This window comes from Anolis carolinensis, chromosome 5 (assembly GCF_035594765.1).
Source record: "Anolis carolinensis isolate JA03-04 chromosome 5, rAnoCar3.1.pri, whole genome shotgun sequence".
In the NCBI taxonomy this organism is placed as follows: domain Eukaryota; kingdom Metazoa; phylum Chordata; class Lepidosauria; order Squamata; family Dactyloidae; genus Anolis; species Anolis carolinensis.
In genome coordinates, this window is record NC_085845.1 from 18,185,973 (window position 1) to 18,203,382 (window position 17,410).

The window sequence follows — 17,410 nt, forward strand, 5'->3', positions numbered from 1 at the left end:
GGCTTGAACGTGGAACAAGGTAACTAAGAACAAGAACAAGGTCCGTGGAATAACTTGATAAATCCGTGGAACAAGGCAAGGATTGATCCTGGGAAACAAGGCAAAGTCCGTAGATAAACAAAGGCTGGGAAGCAAGGCGAAGGCTGGATAGCAAGGCAAGGCTTGAGCAGGAGCGAGGCTTGAACCGGAGCGCGCTGTCCAGACACAACTCGCTCCGTAGGCTGACGAATTGACTCCGCGAAGTTACTACGCGGGTAAAACACCTAAATAGAGTCTAGCTTCCCGCCGAAGCAGTTCTCTGGGAATCAGAACCGAAAGCTAACTCTGAGACCAGATGTGAGACTCCCCAAAGATTCTCACGAGAAGCAGTCTTAATTGGCCACATTCTTAGCTGCAATCCTCGCACTCCTGCGCGAAGCTGAATCTAAACTTCTCTGTTGTTTACAAAACTCCCGGCGCAAGAATACGGGAGAAGTAGGCTCTGGGCTTGTTTGACATACTTCTGGGAGACAACTTTCTTGCAGGTGCAAGGTTCCCAGATCTGCCTGGGAAAGATCTGGCTGAGAGGAATCCAGTTCAGACTGGGAAGGTAAAAAACCCAAGTTTTCATCTTCATCAGGAATTACAATGTCCTGAGCAGGACTACAAGGCCCATGAGTCATCACACTATCCCCCTCCTCAAGGCCCCTCCCAAACTGGGGCCCTCTCCCCGAGGCGCGAGGTCGCGGCTTGGCGGGATAGGTCTGATGAAAGCGACGGGTTAGATCAGGAGCATGGACTGTGGAGGCGTCTTCCCAAGAGCGTTCTTCAGGGCCAAAACCCACCCAGTCAATGAGATATTGTAGGCGGCGGCGGTGAAAGCGAGAATCCAAAATGTCCTCAACCTCGAACTCCTCCTCCCCATTCATCAAAACAGGAGGGGGGGCCGGTTGGTCTGTATCAGGACGCACACCATCCGCCGGAAGGAGCAGGGAACGGTGAAACACTGGGTGAATGCGCATTGAACGCGGAAGTTGGAGTTTGAAAGTCACGGGGTTTAATTGCGCCACCACTGGATAGGGGCCAATGAAACGGGCATCTAACTTCCGGCAAGGGCGGTGGGAGGGCAGAAAGCGAGTGGACAGGAAAACCCGATCTCCTACCTTGATTTCGGGGCCCGGCTGGCGATGTTTGTCAGCGTGGCGTTTATAGTCCTCCTTGGCTTGGTCCAGTTGCTGGAGCAAAAGTTGTTGCACCGCTGTGAGTTCCTGCAGCCAATCCTCTGCTGCGGGAACCTCTGAAGTTTCAATGACAGGGGGAAAGAAACGTGGATGGAAGCCGTAGTTTGCAAAGAACGGCGTTTCTTTTGTAGAAGCTTGAACTCCATTGTTGTAGGCAAACTCAGACAGTGGTAACAGAGAAGCCCAATTGTCCTGTTGATAGTTTACATAACAGCGAAGATACTGCTCCAAAGTGGCATTGGTGCGCTCCGTTTGCCCATCTGTTTGGGGATGATGAGCTGAAGATAAGCGAGAGTCTATGCCCAATAGTTTTTGTAGTGCCTTCCAAAAACGAGAGGTGAATTGAGATCCACGGTCTGTGACTAAACTCTTGGGCAATCCATGTAGTCTGAAGACATGTTGAAGAAATAAATCCGCAGTTTCCTTGGCCGTGGGGAGGCCTTCGCAGGGAATGAAATGGGCTAACTTGGTGAATAGGTCCACCACCACTAAGATCGTGGTGAACCCACAGGAAGGTGGTAGGTCAGTGATGAAATCCGCGGAAATTATTTCCCATGGGCGAGATGGGGTAGGAAGGGGGTGTAAAAGCCCTGAGGGCTTCTCCCTTCGTATCTTGGAGCGCTGGCATACTGGGCAGGTGTTGACATATTTTTCCACATCCTTGCGGATCTTGGGCCACCAAAAATCCCTTAGGATCAGATGCATAGTTTTAAATAGTCCGAAGTGTCCTGCTGGTTTGCAGTCATGACACAGACGAAGCGCCTTTTCCCTGCCCGGTCCGGGTGGGATATAGACATGATTTCTATAGCAGAGCAGCCCATCTTTAAGTGAAAAGGGAAAATGCAGACCTTGGCGAAGTTGGTCCTGCGCCCAGGCATCTGCTTGCTGACTAGCCCTGATTTCTTGAGCACAGATGGGTCCTGGAGTAGGGGAAGTTGAACCAATGGGAATGGATTTGGTGTTCCCCACCGTGAGCGTGGCAAAGTTCTCAGGTTGTAGCAGTTGGGATTCAAAGGTCTCCTTGCGTCCTGCAGCGTATTCCGGTTTACGTGACAGGGCGTCTGCTTGCTTGGTTTGGGCTGGGGTCACATAATGGATCTGGAAGTTGAAACGTTCAAAGAATAAAGCCCAACGTTGCTGCCTCTGATTTAGTTTGCGGGCAGTTCTTAGATGTTCTAGATTACGATGATCAGTGTGGACTTCAATGGGAAATTTGGCCCCTTCTAGCCAATGTCTCCAAGTTTCAAAGGCTGCCTTTATGGCCAGTAGTTCTTTTTCCCAAATGGTGTAATTCCTCTCTGGTGTGGTTAGTTGACGAGAATAAAAGGCACAGGGGTGGAGGTGATCTCCCACCGGTTGTAAGAGTACAGCCCCAATTGCCACATCAGAGGCGTCCGCTTGCACCACAAAAGGGGTTCCAGGATTTGGGTGCTGTAGAATTGGCTGGGAGGTGAATAGTTTCTTTAGTTGCTGGAACCCTTTCTCTGCTTGATCAGTCCAGCGGAAAGGCTGCTTTCCACGGATGCAGCTAGTGATGGGGTCGGACCAGCGGGCAAAATCTGGAATGAACTTGCGGTAGTAGTTCGCGAACCCCAAGAAACGCTGCACCTCTTTCTTGTTAGTTGGCGCCCGCCATTCCAATACTGCTGAAACTTTGGCTGGATCCATGGAAAGCCCTAGAGGCGAGATGCGGTAACCAAGGAAATCTACCTCTTGTAGATCAAAAGCGCATTTTTCCAGCTTGGCATAAAGTCCATGATCCCGCAATCGTTGTAACACCATTTTGACGTGGTTCTCATGTTCTGATTGTGATCTGGAAAACACCAAAAAATCGTCCAGGTAGATTATCAAGAACCTGTCTAGATAGTCCTGAAAAATGTCATTGACAAAATGCTGGAACGTTGCGGGGGCTCCGCATAAACCGAAATTCATAACTCGGGACTCAAATAATCCGAATTTGGTCTGGAAGGCGGTCTTCCACTCGTCCCCTTCCCTGATGCGAACTAAGTTGTAAGCCCCCCGAAGATCCAGCTTGGTGTAAACCTTGGCTCCTCGAAGTCGATCCAGTAGATCCGAGATTAAAGGCAGGGGATAGCTGTTCCGCTTGGTGATATTGTTCAATGCTCTGTAGTCCACCACCAAGCGTAGTTCCCCTGACTTCTTCTTCACAAACATCACTGGGGAGGCGGCTGGGGATTGAGAGGGTCTGATGAATCCCTTGCGAAGGTTTGTCTCTAGGAATTCCCTGAGAGCTTCTTGCTCTGGTTCAGTCAGGGAGTAGAGATGCCCTCGCGGGATCGGGGCCCCCTCCACCAAGTCAATGGCACAGTCATAAGGTCTATGTGGGGGTAATTTTTCGGCTTCTTTCTCATTGAATACATCCCAATACTCGGAGTACTTCTTTGGCAAGGTGATGATGGGCTCGGTGTCTGTGGCATGGCATACCTTGGCTACGAGGCAATGGTTTTGGCAGTACGGTGAAGCAAACTGCAGTTCTCTGTTGGACCAGGAGATGTTAGGGTCGTGGAGAGTCAGCCATGGAATTCCCAAAATCACAGGGAAATGGGGAACCTCGGTAACAAAGAAGGAAATCTCTTCCATATGTTCCCTTATCCACATCCTGGTGGGTTCCGACCACTGACTTACGGGGCCCGTCTTGAGGGGACGGCCGTCTATGGCTTGCACCACACGGGCATTCTTGAAATCATGATATTGTAATCCCAGAGAGTCGGCATACTCTCTATCGATGAAATTGTTGGTAGCTCCAGAGTCTATCATGGCGTGGATCATGACGGGTCCCCTTTTTGCTGACCATAATGTGACCACGAGAAGGAACAGGACCCCGGTTGGCGGCTCTTGGATGGATTTTTTGACCGGGTTGGCGAGCCCCTCTACACCCGGTCGTTGGCTTCCCCCGCCGGCTGTGTGCCAGTCGGCTCAGACGCCTTCGTCTCCGTGGAGGACGCCGCCGCAAGACGGGCGGCAGGCTTCCCTTTGGCTGGGCACTCTCTGGCGAAGTGGCCCCCGTTCCCGCAGTACCAGCAGAGGTTTAAGCGTTGACGACGGGCCTTCTCGGCGGCATCTAGTCTGGGACGCACATTGCCCAACTGCATCGGCACCTCCTCGCCTCCTCTGGGGTATGGGGTTGGCGGTGGGGGTCTCCACACCGGACGTGGCTGAACGCTGGCGGGAGCGGGGGGTTTTGCCCCGGCTCTACTGCCCTGGCCTCGAACCCACTGTTTCCTGTTGGCAATCATGACTTCAGCCCGTAAACATTGATCAATGAGTGCCTCGAGGGTCTGGGGAGGATCCACCTTGGAGATTTCTTCCAGCATTTCAATGTTGAGACCCTCCCGGAATTGTCCCCTGAGGGCTACATCGTTCCAGCCGGTGTTGTGGGCCAGCACTCGGAACTCGGCTATATACTGAGACATAGGTCTGTCTCCTTGGAAAAGGCGACGGAGTTTGTGACCGGCTGCCTCCAAATTGTCCTCGATTCCCCAAGTCTCCTTGAGGTGGTCCAAGAAGTGTTGCGCTGATCTTAGGTGTGGAGAGGCTTGGTCGAACAGTGCCGTCGCCCAGCTGGCCGCTGGCCCGTCTAGAAGACTGTAAACCCATGCCACTTTGATGTCTTCTTGGGGAAACTCGGCAGCACGGGCCTCCAGATAAGCTTGACATTGGCGACGGAAGACATGAACCTTAGAAGCTTCTCCAGTAAACTTGGTTGGCAACGCCATGGCCGGAAGACGAACTCCGCGTTCCTTCAAACCCCTTATTTCTCCATCCTGTGCATTGAGCTTATCACGGATTCGGTCCACCTCTTCCTTGTCGATGGTGTAGGTAATCGGCTGGCCGCTCGGCCCAGGTACGGTTCCGGTAGACATTCTGGCCGAGGTTAATTGGTGCTTAGGGTGGCGGAGTCAAACTGTCACGACCCAGGCTGCAGAGCACCAATAACCATACACAGAGGCCAGAATCTATCTAATATCTTTATTGTAGGAATATATAAAGTTAATAAAAACAAGTGTAGAAAATAGTCCAGAATTAGACCTTTCAGGAAAGGTCAGAATTAGTCCAAAAAAGCAATGTCCAATAAGAAATATTAAGGTCCAAAGTTGTAATCCAATAACCGAAACACTCACTTTGCCAAGCAAAGTGAGGGGAGATGACAAGGTCCTTTAGTCCATGAAACTTGAGCGAGGCTAGGAAATAACTTGATACTTGAAACAAGGCTTGAACGTGGAACAAGGTAACTAAGAACAAGAACAAGGTCCGTGGAATAACTTGATAAATCCGTGGAACAAGGCAAGGATTGATCCTGGGAAACAAGGCAAAGTCCGTAGATAAACAAAGGCTGGGAAGCAAGGCGAAGGCTGGATAGCAAGGCAAGGCTTGAGCAGGAGCGAGGCTTGAACCGGAGCGCGCTGTCCAGACACAACTCGCTCCGTAGGCTGACGAATTGACTCCGCGAAGTTACTACGCGGGTAAAACACCTAAATAGAGTCTAGCTTCCCGCCGAAGCAGTTCTCTGGGAATCAGAACCGAAAGCTAACTCTGAGACCAGATGTGAGACTCCCCAAAGATTCTCACGAGAAGCAGTCTTAATTGGCCACATTCTTAGCTGCAATCCTCGCACTCCTGCGCGAAGCTGAATCTAAACTTCTCTGTTGTTTACAAAACTCCCGGCGCAAGAATACGGGAGAAGTAGGCTCTGGGCTTGTTTGACATACTTCTGGGAGACAACTTTCTTGCAGGTGCAAGGTTCCCAGATCTGCCTGGGAAAGATCTGGCTGAGAGGAATCCAGTTCAGACTGGGAAGGTAAAAAACCCAAGTTTTCATCTTCATCAGGAATTACAATGTCCTGAGCAGGACTACAAGGCCCATGAGTCATCACAGATGGTAACACATCTGGGCAATGTCTCTGTAGACAGCTGATTATCTCCCACCAGAAGCAACTTGTTTCAATTTGCTTCTGATATGATAAAAAAGCCATGTAGAACCAGCCATAGTCAATCACTATATCACACTGGCTCTCCCTTAACTGCAAATCCCAGAATTTCACAGGATGGTGGCTATGGCACTTAAAATTGCTTCAAATTGGTACACTTATCTAGTGTGAAAGAAACCTTAAACCATGATCTACGTTTCAATTAACATTCAGTCTTCCTGGTTGAAAAGTCATCAATTTCTATTGTGCTGAATGCTGGATATGATTTTTTGCTTTGTTGTGACTTTGGTTGTTTTGGTTTTGTTGGGACCTTATGGCATTGAATGTTTGCCACTGCTTGTTATTAACTGCCCTGGGTCCCCATGGAGAGACAGGGTGGAATATAAATAAAAATTTATTATTATTATTATTATTATTATTATTATTATTATTATTATTATTTTAATATGTTAATATTGTGTTGTTAAGGCATCAAATAGTTCCCTTTATGTAAAGCCACTTTGAGTCCCCTTTGGGGTAGAGAAAGGCGGGATAGAAATATCGCAAATAAATAAATAAATATTATTATTATTATTACTGCATACAGAAGAGTCAAGTCATTTTTCAGTTTCAATTTTAAAGCTATATCTGAAGAACAATTTATATTTTCAGCCAACACATATGGTCATTGTGGAAGTCTTAACGAAAATCTCAGCACTGTGATCAGTTTTCTCCCTTGTCTATAACGGGAGTTTTGTCACATCACAGCCATAAAGGGCAAATTCAGCAGTTTGTTTGTCATTTAGAAGCTGTTCCAACTCCCAAGCATCCTCCTACATGGTGGCTGTAAGGCAAGACAATCTGGTAGCCCACAAATGGATTCTGCTGAAGACACAACCCTCGGGAGTATCTTGGCACTAACTATCTGCTTGTACAATATATACATTAGCAGGAAGCAAACCCGACTTGGGTATGACAGCACTCTGGCTATATTTGTGGGTGACATTGCGATTGTTTGTATTCATAAACCTGTGCGCATGTGAAACAGCATAAATTAAGAAATCCAAATGAACCCTTAGCAAGATCTCTCATTAAATGCAAACTGGTCTAGTCATTTTGGGAACCACAGTTTATTTTTAGGGGGAAATATGCATCTGGAGGCAGAAGGGAAGTGTAGGCAGGCTGGAGGACGGATGATACCTTCTGACATCATCTTCTTCCTCCCGGCTGTTGATTGGCTCCCTTCTGAACTGAAGCAGAGTTTAAATTCATGAACTTTCACTGAAAATGCCAAAAAGTGGTTATTGAGAATAAGGGGCAACATTTATCTACAGCGGTGGAGCAATTTTCAAAATTTCCTGGAGGAAACCAACTGCAATAAAAGCACAGGTAAAAACTTTAATTCCTTTCCTTGTCCTGTTGTCTTTATGACTGCAAGCCAGCATGAGTACGTACCTGCTGGCATTGTATTGATAAGAAGCTTTAACAAATAAGCTGTCTATTGGGTGCATCTACACAGTGTTGAATTAATCCAGTTTGAGATGACTTTAAATGCCATGGCTCAATTGTATAGAATCATAGGAGTTATATCTTTACAAGGTTTTTAGCCTTCTCTGCCAAAAGATACAGCTCCTAGGATTCCATATCATTGAACCATGATAGTTAAAGTGGCATCAAATAGCATGAATTCTAGTGTAGACGCAACCTTTGAGTGCTGAAGAATGAAAATGTTAGATCATTTTCATTATTTGTTTCTTCAAATATGCAAATATGCCTTCAAGTCAACTTATGGTGGCCCCATGAGTTTCACAGGGTTTTCTCTGGCAAGGAATATTTAGAGATGGTTTTGCCATTTCCTTCCTCTGGAATATAGCATGCAGAACCTGGAATTTAATAGTGATTTTTAGCTTTCAAGATCAGATAGGATCTAGTACTGGCTGTAGGTTATTTGGGCCCTTAGATAATGGTCAGTGAAATATTGAATTTGAGAGATCCTTTTTATTGTTAAGGGAATTTATAATTAAAATTGTTCACCGGCATGCTGGTTTTAAAAAATGAGAGGAAATACCAGTTTGAATGCACTCAACAATAATGAATAAGGGAATTTGTACCTCTAATGTAAAGGTGTGACTATTGCTTATATATTAGAGTCTCGCTTATCCAACCTTCGCTTATCCAACATTCTGTATTATCCAATGCAGTCTGTCGATTTTTCTGCTTTTTATGCCGATTTGTTGTAAAACATTATGTTTTGGTGCTTAATTTGTAAAATCATAATGTAATTTGACATTTAATAGGTTTTTCCTTAATCCCTCCTTATTATCCAACATTTTCGCTTATCCAACATTCTGCCGGCCGTTTATGTTGGATAAGTGAGACTCTACTGTAATGTGCATTTTTGTCAGGTTATATGCCCTCTGGTTAAAGAACATGGCTGGACTTATTGCTGGTTGATATGTGTACATTCATCTCTTGATATTGTGCCATCAGTTAATCTGTAATTCTGATGATTTCCATCCAGATATATGAAGCATCTCTGTAAAAATATTATTTTTTTCGGGACCCACCCACACTACACTTTAATAGCTCTATTATTCCTCATAATAATAATAATAATAATAATAATAATAATAATAATAATAATAATAATAATTATTATTATTATTATTATTATTATTATTATTATTCCTCCATCCTATGGAATTTTGGGGTTTGTAGTATTTTTCATCAAATTGTAAATGCTCCACCCAAAACTGAAAATCCCAGGATTCCATAGGTCAGAAACATGGGAAATAAAGTGGAATAATAGCAATATAATTTCATAGTGTGAATGGGTCTTTCATTGTCATAGCTGAAAATAAATTTCTGCCTATACCGATTACTATAATAGAAGATTTATGCCAGGTTCTACTGCACAAATGAGAACTATATTAGGTGGCATTCAATAGCCGGTGGCATTCTTATTCTCATTGGGTGGCAGCGTAAACCGAAACAGGGATCAAGAATGTTTGCTCCCTGCATATAATTTTGAGAAAAGTCAAATCTAGTGGCGGGGGGGGGGGGGGGGGGAGTAATCCCTGAGGGCATTTTGGAAAAACCCTAAACATGATCTCTAGAAAATTCAGTTTTTGTAGTTGTTTTATTTTATTTACCTATGCCTAGATTAATTGGTTCATTTCATATGAGCATATAATTATAGTTTTGAACAACATGTTCACTGAAACATTTTGATGAAGGAACCAAACCTTCTTCTTTCCATGTTTCATTTCCTTTGGGGATCATAGTCTATTTTGTTAACTATACTCTTTTAGCATGCTGGGGTCAACTGGTGAGGCAGGCAAATCTGCTTTCCTCTTTTCTCTGTGTTTTGATGTTCACATACACTCAGTATGGGATTTTGGAAACAGTCATTGCGTACCTTGTCTGTTGTTAAAAGGCAGATGTAGCTATCATAGGATCAGCTGGAGCTGAATGCCATTTGTGTCCACGTCAGTCCTTAACACATTATTTACTGCAGAAACATGGTTGCAATCTGGCACCAAAAGTCTGTTTCTCCAATCATCCTTAAACATCTCCCAATGCTGATGCGGATATAAAAAAAACCACCATCTAGACCATGGACAAGGAGGAAAGAAGGAATGAACTGGTGTAAAAAAAAAAACTTCACAAAAAATGAGCTTTTTGGCTTTGTTTCCTGAGATATGCCTGTAAAGATGTCTGTAGGTAAAATCCGGCTTTCCAAAAAACGTTTGGTAAACCAAAATTCACCTATGACAAGGATGGAAATTGTTCAGCCCTCATCGTTTGTTGGACTGCAAGTCCCATTAACCCTTACCAGCATAAGCCAGTGGTGAAAAATATTGGGAGCTGATGTCCATGATTTCCTGACTTATGCTATTTTTAATGATTGCTTAGTTTTCTGTTTTAACTGTCTTGTTTTGATATTGCTGTAGGTACTACAATGCATACAAAGAGGACCAGTCTCTTACTTATCACCCTGTGGGCTTTATCCCAGGCTCGTCCTGTAAGTACTTTTAAAAAATAGCATGGAAACTATGACTAGCTTCGAAGTGGCATGCATTTTTTTTTTGCTTTTCTTCTGAATCAAAAGGATGCAAATGTAGTTGGGATGGGTGCTGCTGATTTTCTTCTCAAGAGCTTCTGTGGCATTATACCTTCATGCCTCCATTCATAGTCTTTCCTTGTAATTCCAGGCATCCAGGCATCATGGCGCACATCACATGAGCTCTGAAGAACATTGGGTAAGCAGACCATCTTGATTTTGCCTTCACCAAATTCTTGCCACAAAATGACCTCAGATGTCAATAGCAAGAAATAATACAAAAGGAGAGGTTGTTGGCTTGGTTGTTAGTGGTACAGAGAATCTACTCTATTTTAGTCAGAACTTTAAAAGAGCAATCCAAGATGCCAAACCCGAAAACAGGTTCAATAACTTGGATAGCTCCTATAAAGTTTTGACTAAAATCTACAGGCTATTCATTGTACCATTGACATGAAAATCACCAGCTACTATTGATAGCACTATTGATAGCACTATTATTTGTTGTTTGTTTAGTTTTTATCTCATATTCCTCCTGGTATGAAACCCAAAGCAGAGCATAACAACTTAAAACAGAATAGTATTAAAAGAACTCTCAAAATAAAAGTTAAAATACAGTTAAAATAACTTTGATTTTAAAACACAAGTTAAAAACACAAGTTAAACCAGAATTATAAGGTATTAAAATGACAAAATAAAAACACTATGCCTCTTCCCCTTTAGAAGTTTTACCTGCTATCTATCCACATATATATCAGCAATTTTACAAATATATGACATAAATGCATCATGCTTCTGTCCAAAAATAAAAAGGCAAATTTCAATGCCAATTTCCCAATCATTGTTGTTTTGTGCCTTCTTTTCATTTCTGACTTACAGCAACCCTAAGGCAAACTTAACATGGGGTTTTCTTGGCGAGATTTGTTCAGAGGCATCTGCTTTTGCCTTTCTCTGGGACTGAGAAAGTGTGCAGCCTCTTCTACATTGTGTGTTCTTCCTCATTAACAACTTTTGTATGTCCTGATCTTCAGCAGTGAAATGTTAGATGATATTGTGCAATGTGTAGATGCCAAATCACACATTGCACAATCAAAATCTCACTATTGTTAGATTTGGTTTGGTTTGATTTTTTGCTATCATGTCAGTTGTGGCATCCCTTAATATGCTTTCATTTCCTTCCTTTGCATAGGGTACCATAGGTGAGAGGAACCTGAACTATATAGCTGATTCTGCAGATGTGAGCGATGAAGACAGAGGAAGCAGGCAAAGCAAAAGTGAAGAACGTGTGAGCACCAGCCATGAGAGTAGTGAAGGCAATACCTATCTCCGAAAGGTTTCCAGTGGTAGCCTTGAGAGCTACTTGGTAGATGACCATGACTGGAGCACCCGTGACAATGAAGATGATAATTATTTCAGAGTCCACCAAATGATCCATAGGAACTGGGCCGATGATGCTGATTCTCATGAACATTCTGATCTGAAACAAATGAACAAGGACAGCTCTGATGATCAGACTATTGACAGAATTTCTTTGGTAGGTATTCAAAACATTCCTGTATAAAACCTGATATCAAAGTAAATGAAATTGTATGTCCATCATAAAGACAGTTCAGTACCTTGTACGAAACATGAATGGCTCTAGAGGCATCCCAAATAATTCACTGTAAGAATGGAAGGATTTCCTCCTGTTTCAGCATTGGTTTAACTTGAGTCCTTGTCACATACTATATTTAGAAGAAGAAGTGAGTTAAGCTATTGTCATGTTGTTGGGTTTGCCCATCCCCTGTGTACACATCAAATTCAGGCATCTCAGGAGGAACTGCTTCAGTGGTTTCTTCTCAACATGTGTACCGAACATGCAGAGGTTTTGGACTGAGGTAGTCACACACTCTCACAGGAAAATAAGGGCACCCCATTCGAACAAATCTTGCCAAGAAAATCCCATCATAAGGTTACCTTAGAGTCCTTACAAGTCGGAAATAAGTTGAAGTCATGCAGCACACATACACACAGCCCACTTGCATAATCAATGGGTAAATTCATTGTCATAAACACATTCTTTGTTTTCTTTTTGAGTGTCCTCTATACAACAATGTTAGAAAAGGCTTTGGAGATTTTCCAAGAATTCCAGAATTGGCTCCATTTTAATTTCATTTGGTTCTTCCTTCCTTCATGTGTTACTGTCATATACATTTACCAATAAAACCAACAAAGCTTAGATCCAGTTACCAGTCTCAATATCAATTGGCCCTTTGAACCAATTTCTGAATAGTAAGTCGAACCTTTCATAAACACCATTACTTCTGTAGATGTGATTAGCAACTAAGCCTACGCCTTGCTGTGATTTCCACAAGACGGTTTTTTAGTAGTGCTTTTTCTTTTACCCATGGACATATCACTAATGCACATGTCAGTACTGTAGAGAAATGTAGGAACTAAAAGTGTTGCAAATATTGCATATACAGAATTCAGAAATCTGAATAATTTCCAATACATCAGGCCCACTTTAATTATAGAGCTAGCATGTTGAAATGACTCTAGTGACAGGGTTCGATTCCCCACTCAGACATGGAAATCCACTGGCTGATCTTGGGCACGTTACACACTTTCAGCCCTAGAAATCCTCATGATATGTTCATCTTAGGGTCACCATAAGGAACCACCTTGACAGGAAGAAACAGTTAAGTAACAACACTTTAAAAGACAGAGGAATTTTGAAATATATTTTATGTTCACTACTTTGGAGACTACTTCTATGCCCAAAAAGTGGCGTAAGACACAGAAAGATTTCACAAATGTAGCAATAAGATGCCATATTCTGTTGTTGGATGGATATTAAAAACAGTTTACATTGCGAGAAAGAATAACATCTTGGTTTTTCCCCCTAATTGTCTTCTTACACAGGAGGATCAGAATGAGATTCATCAAGACCATCTTTACGGTGATATCACAAAATCCAAAGAACTCTTCGATGTTGAAAATGATGGCATGCTTTATACCCCTGAACAAGTCTTGTTCACCTTCACAGGGAACAGTGAAAGTGATCTCACAAATGATGAAGAAATCAGTGGTGATGACTCTTTCAATGAACACAATGAAGAAGATCTTGGCCATACCGTACTTCCAAGTGAAGGAGGCAATCCACAAACAGCTGTAGACAATGGAGGCCAAGAAGAAGACAACGCTATCAGCCGACACCCTCGTGACAGCAGCAGCAGTAGTAGCAGTAGTGAGAGCAGAAGTCTTGATAAAGAGGACAATCATATAGCTGATTACCGCAGAAGACATAGAGCAGACAGTTACAGCAGCAGCCAAGAAGACAGATACTATTTTGATGATGAAGGAATGCAAGGGGATGATGCTACCTTCTTTGAGAGTCACGATGCTGACTCTGACATGCTCCATGGGGATTTTAATTCAAAAGAAAGCAGCCAAGAAAGCAGTAGAGGGAAAGCCAAACATCACAGCAAAACAATAGAACGGTTTGCTCGGAAAGTATACCATTATGTTGATGCTGATTCTGAAGAAGACCAGAGTCCTGAACAGGAGGAGAGCAAATCTCAGCAAGAGGATGATGTTGTCTCTCAAGAAAGCAGCCAATCTGTTGAGGAGACTAGTCAGTCAACAGAAAATGTTCTCAGTAGATCCGGGGAAGATGCAAACAGTCAATCCAAAGAGATGGTAAAGGGTTCATCCAGAGGCCATAGTCACAGCCGGTCTAAAGAGACCTTTAAAAGCCATTCCAGAGAAAATGGGCACAGTCATTCCAGAGAAGATGACAGACACAGCCAATCCAGAGAAGATGACAGGCACAGCCATTCCCAAGAAGATGACAGGCACAGCCGATCCCGAGAAGATGACAGGCACAGCCGATCCCGAGAAGATGACAGGCACAGCCGGTCCAGAGAAGATGGTAGACACAGTCGGTCCAGAGAAGATGGTAGACACAGTCGGTCCAGAGAAGATGGTAGACACAGTCGGTCTAGAGAAGATGGTAGACACAGTCGGTCCAGAGAAGATGGTAGACACAGTCGGTCTAGAGAAGATGGTAGACACAGCCAGTCCCAGGAATACATTCAGAGCCATTCCAGGGAAGATGTCCACAGCCATTCCAAGGAAGGCCATAAGCACAGCCGGTCCAGGGAAGAGAATAAGCATAGTTGGTCTAGTGAGGATAAGCATAGCCAGTCCAGGGAAGATGACCACCACAGCTGGTCCAGAGAAGATGATGCACACAGCCAATCCAGAGAAACTAGTTTAGTTAGCCAATCTAGAGAAGATGAGAATAGTCCATCTAGAGAGGACGATAACACAGTGTCTATAGAAGACATTAAAAGTGAGTCTACTGAAGACAGCAGGGGCTCCTATAAAAAAGCTGTGAAAAAGTCTAAAGAGATAAGTGAGAGATCAGGTGAGCACAGCACTGGCAAATCTAAGCAGCAGAGAAGTTACTCCGTTGAAGATGTTTCCAATAGGGCACCAAGAGGTAGTGAATCCAGAGAGGTTAAGCGGGAACACAGCAGCTCAAGTGAGAAAAGTGTGTCTACAGAAGAGAGTGAAGAATCTTCTGAGGACACAGATGAATCCCTCCAGACTGACAGCAGGTTGTCTCACAGTACCTCATCTGAGAGCAGCAAAGCTTCCCATGAAAGCACCAGTAGCGAAGACAGTGATTCACATGACAAGGATCTCAAATCAGCCGAAACCAGTGAATCCACAGAAGAAGACAACAGTCATTCAATAGAAAGAGATAGTCACTCTAGAGAGGACACAGCGAGTATAGAAGATGACAGTTGGTCGAGAAGCATGGAGCTTGAAAGCCGAAAGTTAATGTTCGATATTGATCACAACAAACCATTAAGTGATTATGATGATAATGATTGCCAGGATGGATATTAAATGTATTAAAACTCAATGCGATATTTGGAGAGCTCTTTAAATGCATGTATTGTTTCAGCAGTAAAATGATAAATATTATTTATCATGAATATTGCGAATTAGAAACTAGAGTTGTCACCAAATGCCACATGGAAGAATTGGAATGGAAAAATCAGTTTCAGTAAGGCTCAGCACACATTTGTGTTGTCTGCAAAACTGATATATATTAAGAAAGACTGTTTTAATAAAAGTGCAAACCATCAGTGAGTTGTTCCCACCATTAGCAGTGAAATTTTACTAGGGTTTGTTACATGTATATCTTTTGCACAGTGTTGTGGATAAATGTCTTGTATTAACAAGAACAAAAAGTCTATGGATATGTAGGCTGTCACTGATGTAGCTGAAGACTTTCTTTAGGTATTAAAAGCAAGGGAGGAGCAATTGTGGTCTTTCAGAAATTGTTGGACTGCGACATCCATCATCCCTCACTGCTGATTAGGTTGGTTACAGCAGATGACAGCTCAGCAATTTCTGGAGAATGACTCCTGAGTTAAGAGACCTTCCTCTTCCCTACAAATCCTCTACACTCTAAACCAGTGGTTCTCAACCTGTGGGTCCCCAGGTATTTTGGTCTACAACTCCCAGAAATCCCAGCCAGTTTACCAGTTGTTAGGATTTCTGGGAGTTAAAGGCCAAAACATCTGGGGACCCACAGCTTGAGAACCACTGCTCTAACCATACCTTATTTTGTGTTGTCTCAATTTAAGAAACAGTTCATTAGGCTAGAAAGATGCATAAAGACATTTTCTGTTCCACCATTGAGAAATGCCTATGAAATTAATATTCATGTGTTCCTTTGTGATATTATCCCTAGACATCAATTGATGCCTGTGACATGATGAAAAGCCATATATTTCTTCCTCTCCCTTTTACATGTGCTGTTTTTATATGAAAGAAGACATGATTCATCTACATTTTGTCCTTTTCAGGCACCCCATCTACATTGCCATATAATGCAGTTTCATAATACAGTTTAACTTGAACTGCATTATATGGCAGCATTATATGGCTCAGGGTGAATCTTTTCCTTTAGTATAGCATGGTTGCTTCTTTAGCCATTTTAAAAAGGTGAATGCACACAAATTCTCCTTTCCCCATGCCATATAACTAAACAATTTTGTTGTTGGTGATGTCTTGAAGGTACGCTTGAATGTTTTGTTCATTTTAGAGGAGGAGGGTAAGAGAAAGAGATGGAAGCAGGTTTTCTCTTGCAGAAAGGTTTTCCTCTTCTGGTTCCACATTCCCTGCCTCTGCCTCAGGAATGTTGGAATAATTTAATTTCCGTCCCAAGGTTTGACTAGTTTGGCTTCATCTGCACTTTCCAGACTGTCCACATGGTGGAATTCATGTTCTGATGATGGAAAAGACTGTGCATATTTGAAAAGTATGCAAAGACACATAGATGTATTTCAAATGAATGCAAAACATGCTTTGGACAATGTATTTAAGCAATGTGCACAGTCTCAAAAATGTGACAAAAAGATACCAATTGGGTGAAGAGGGAAAAGAAAAGGGTGGATCCGATTTGCTGTGAACCAAAGGAACCAGGCACTGGCCAGCCATGGTGGTAGGGAAGAGAAGATATCTATACATGTAGACTCTATAGGCTACATATGTAATACCTCAAAATAAGTAACACACTACATATACAGGCTCAATGCTTGAGAAACAGGAGGACTGTTGGAAGGCAGCACCAATGCACATATGTGTGAGAATTCAGATTAAACGCATTGACTATCTACTGAATTAAAAACAAAGAAGGTATTGATCATATGCTAAATGCCTATTCATTTAGAGGTATTAATAATATTGGATGTACTTTTTGTAATATATGTATAGTTATACTGGGAAATATTGTGTTTTTAATCCTTTTTTGATACCAGTGATCTTAAGTTAAAAGAAAATGAATTTCTCTGCATTTCCTAATAAAGATGTTTATATGCCACAGATTAGCTTCCTGGTTTTATTTATATGTTTTGAATTATTTTAGAAAGTTATAGTTATGTTCAGATGTGAGTGAGCAGAAGCAGATGAAGAAAAAATTTGTATCTGGGAAGGGTGCTATGAAGGCCCCCATCCTCTTATCCTAATTATGTGCCTTCAAGTTGTTTCCAACTCATGAAGAGCCCAAGGCAAATTAAGGGGTTTTCTTGGCAAGATTTATTCAGGGAGTGAGGTGGGGGAGGTTGCCTTTTCTTCTTCAGAGACTGAAAGAGTATGACTTGCCCAAGGTCATGTGGTGGGTTTCCATGGCCAAGCAGGAA

General features: G+C 42.9%; 1 protein-coding gene and 1 long non-coding RNA gene across 2 annotated transcripts in view; one reads left to right on the forward strand and one right to left on the reverse strand.

The window, feature by feature from the left end:
• Positions 1 to 6,716: 6,716 nt before the first annotated feature.
• The window catches only part of LOC134299338 (uncharacterized), a 115,864-nt gene continuing 105,170 nt past the window's right edge, over positions 6,717 to 17,410 (reverse strand). The window contains exon 3 of the long non-coding RNA XR_010006517.1: positions 6,717 to 11,685. This is a non-coding gene — a long non-coding RNA (uncharacterized LOC134299338). The remainder of the gene's footprint in view (positions 11,686 to 17,410) is intronic.
• On the forward strand, positions 7,455 to 17,093 carry LOC103278921 (dentin matrix acidic phosphoprotein 1). Its single transcript, XM_016994169.2, has 5 exons — positions 7,455 to 7,537; positions 10,102 to 10,172; positions 10,363 to 10,410; positions 11,398 to 11,742; positions 13,113 to 17,093. The coding sequence occupies exons 2-5, from the start codon at positions 10,110 to 10,112 to the stop codon at positions 15,105 to 15,107; spliced, it is 2,451 nt and encodes an 816-aa protein (XP_016849658.2). The 5' UTR covers positions 7,455 to 7,537; positions 10,102 to 10,109; the 3' UTR covers positions 15,108 to 17,093.

Coding starts and splice junctions, on each gene's coding strand:
- LOC103278921 (XM_016994169.2), top strand. CDS start 10,110: ATGCATACAAAGAGGACCAGTCTCTTACTTATCACCCTGTGGGCTTTA. Junction 10,173..10,362: donor CTTTATCCCAGGCTCGTCCT/GTAAGTACTTTT, acceptor TTGTAATTCCAG/GCATCCAGGCATCATGGCGC. Junction 10,411..11,397: donor TGAGCTCTGAAGAACATTGG/GTAAGCAGACCA, acceptor TCCTTTGCATAG/GGTACCATAGGTGAGAGGAA.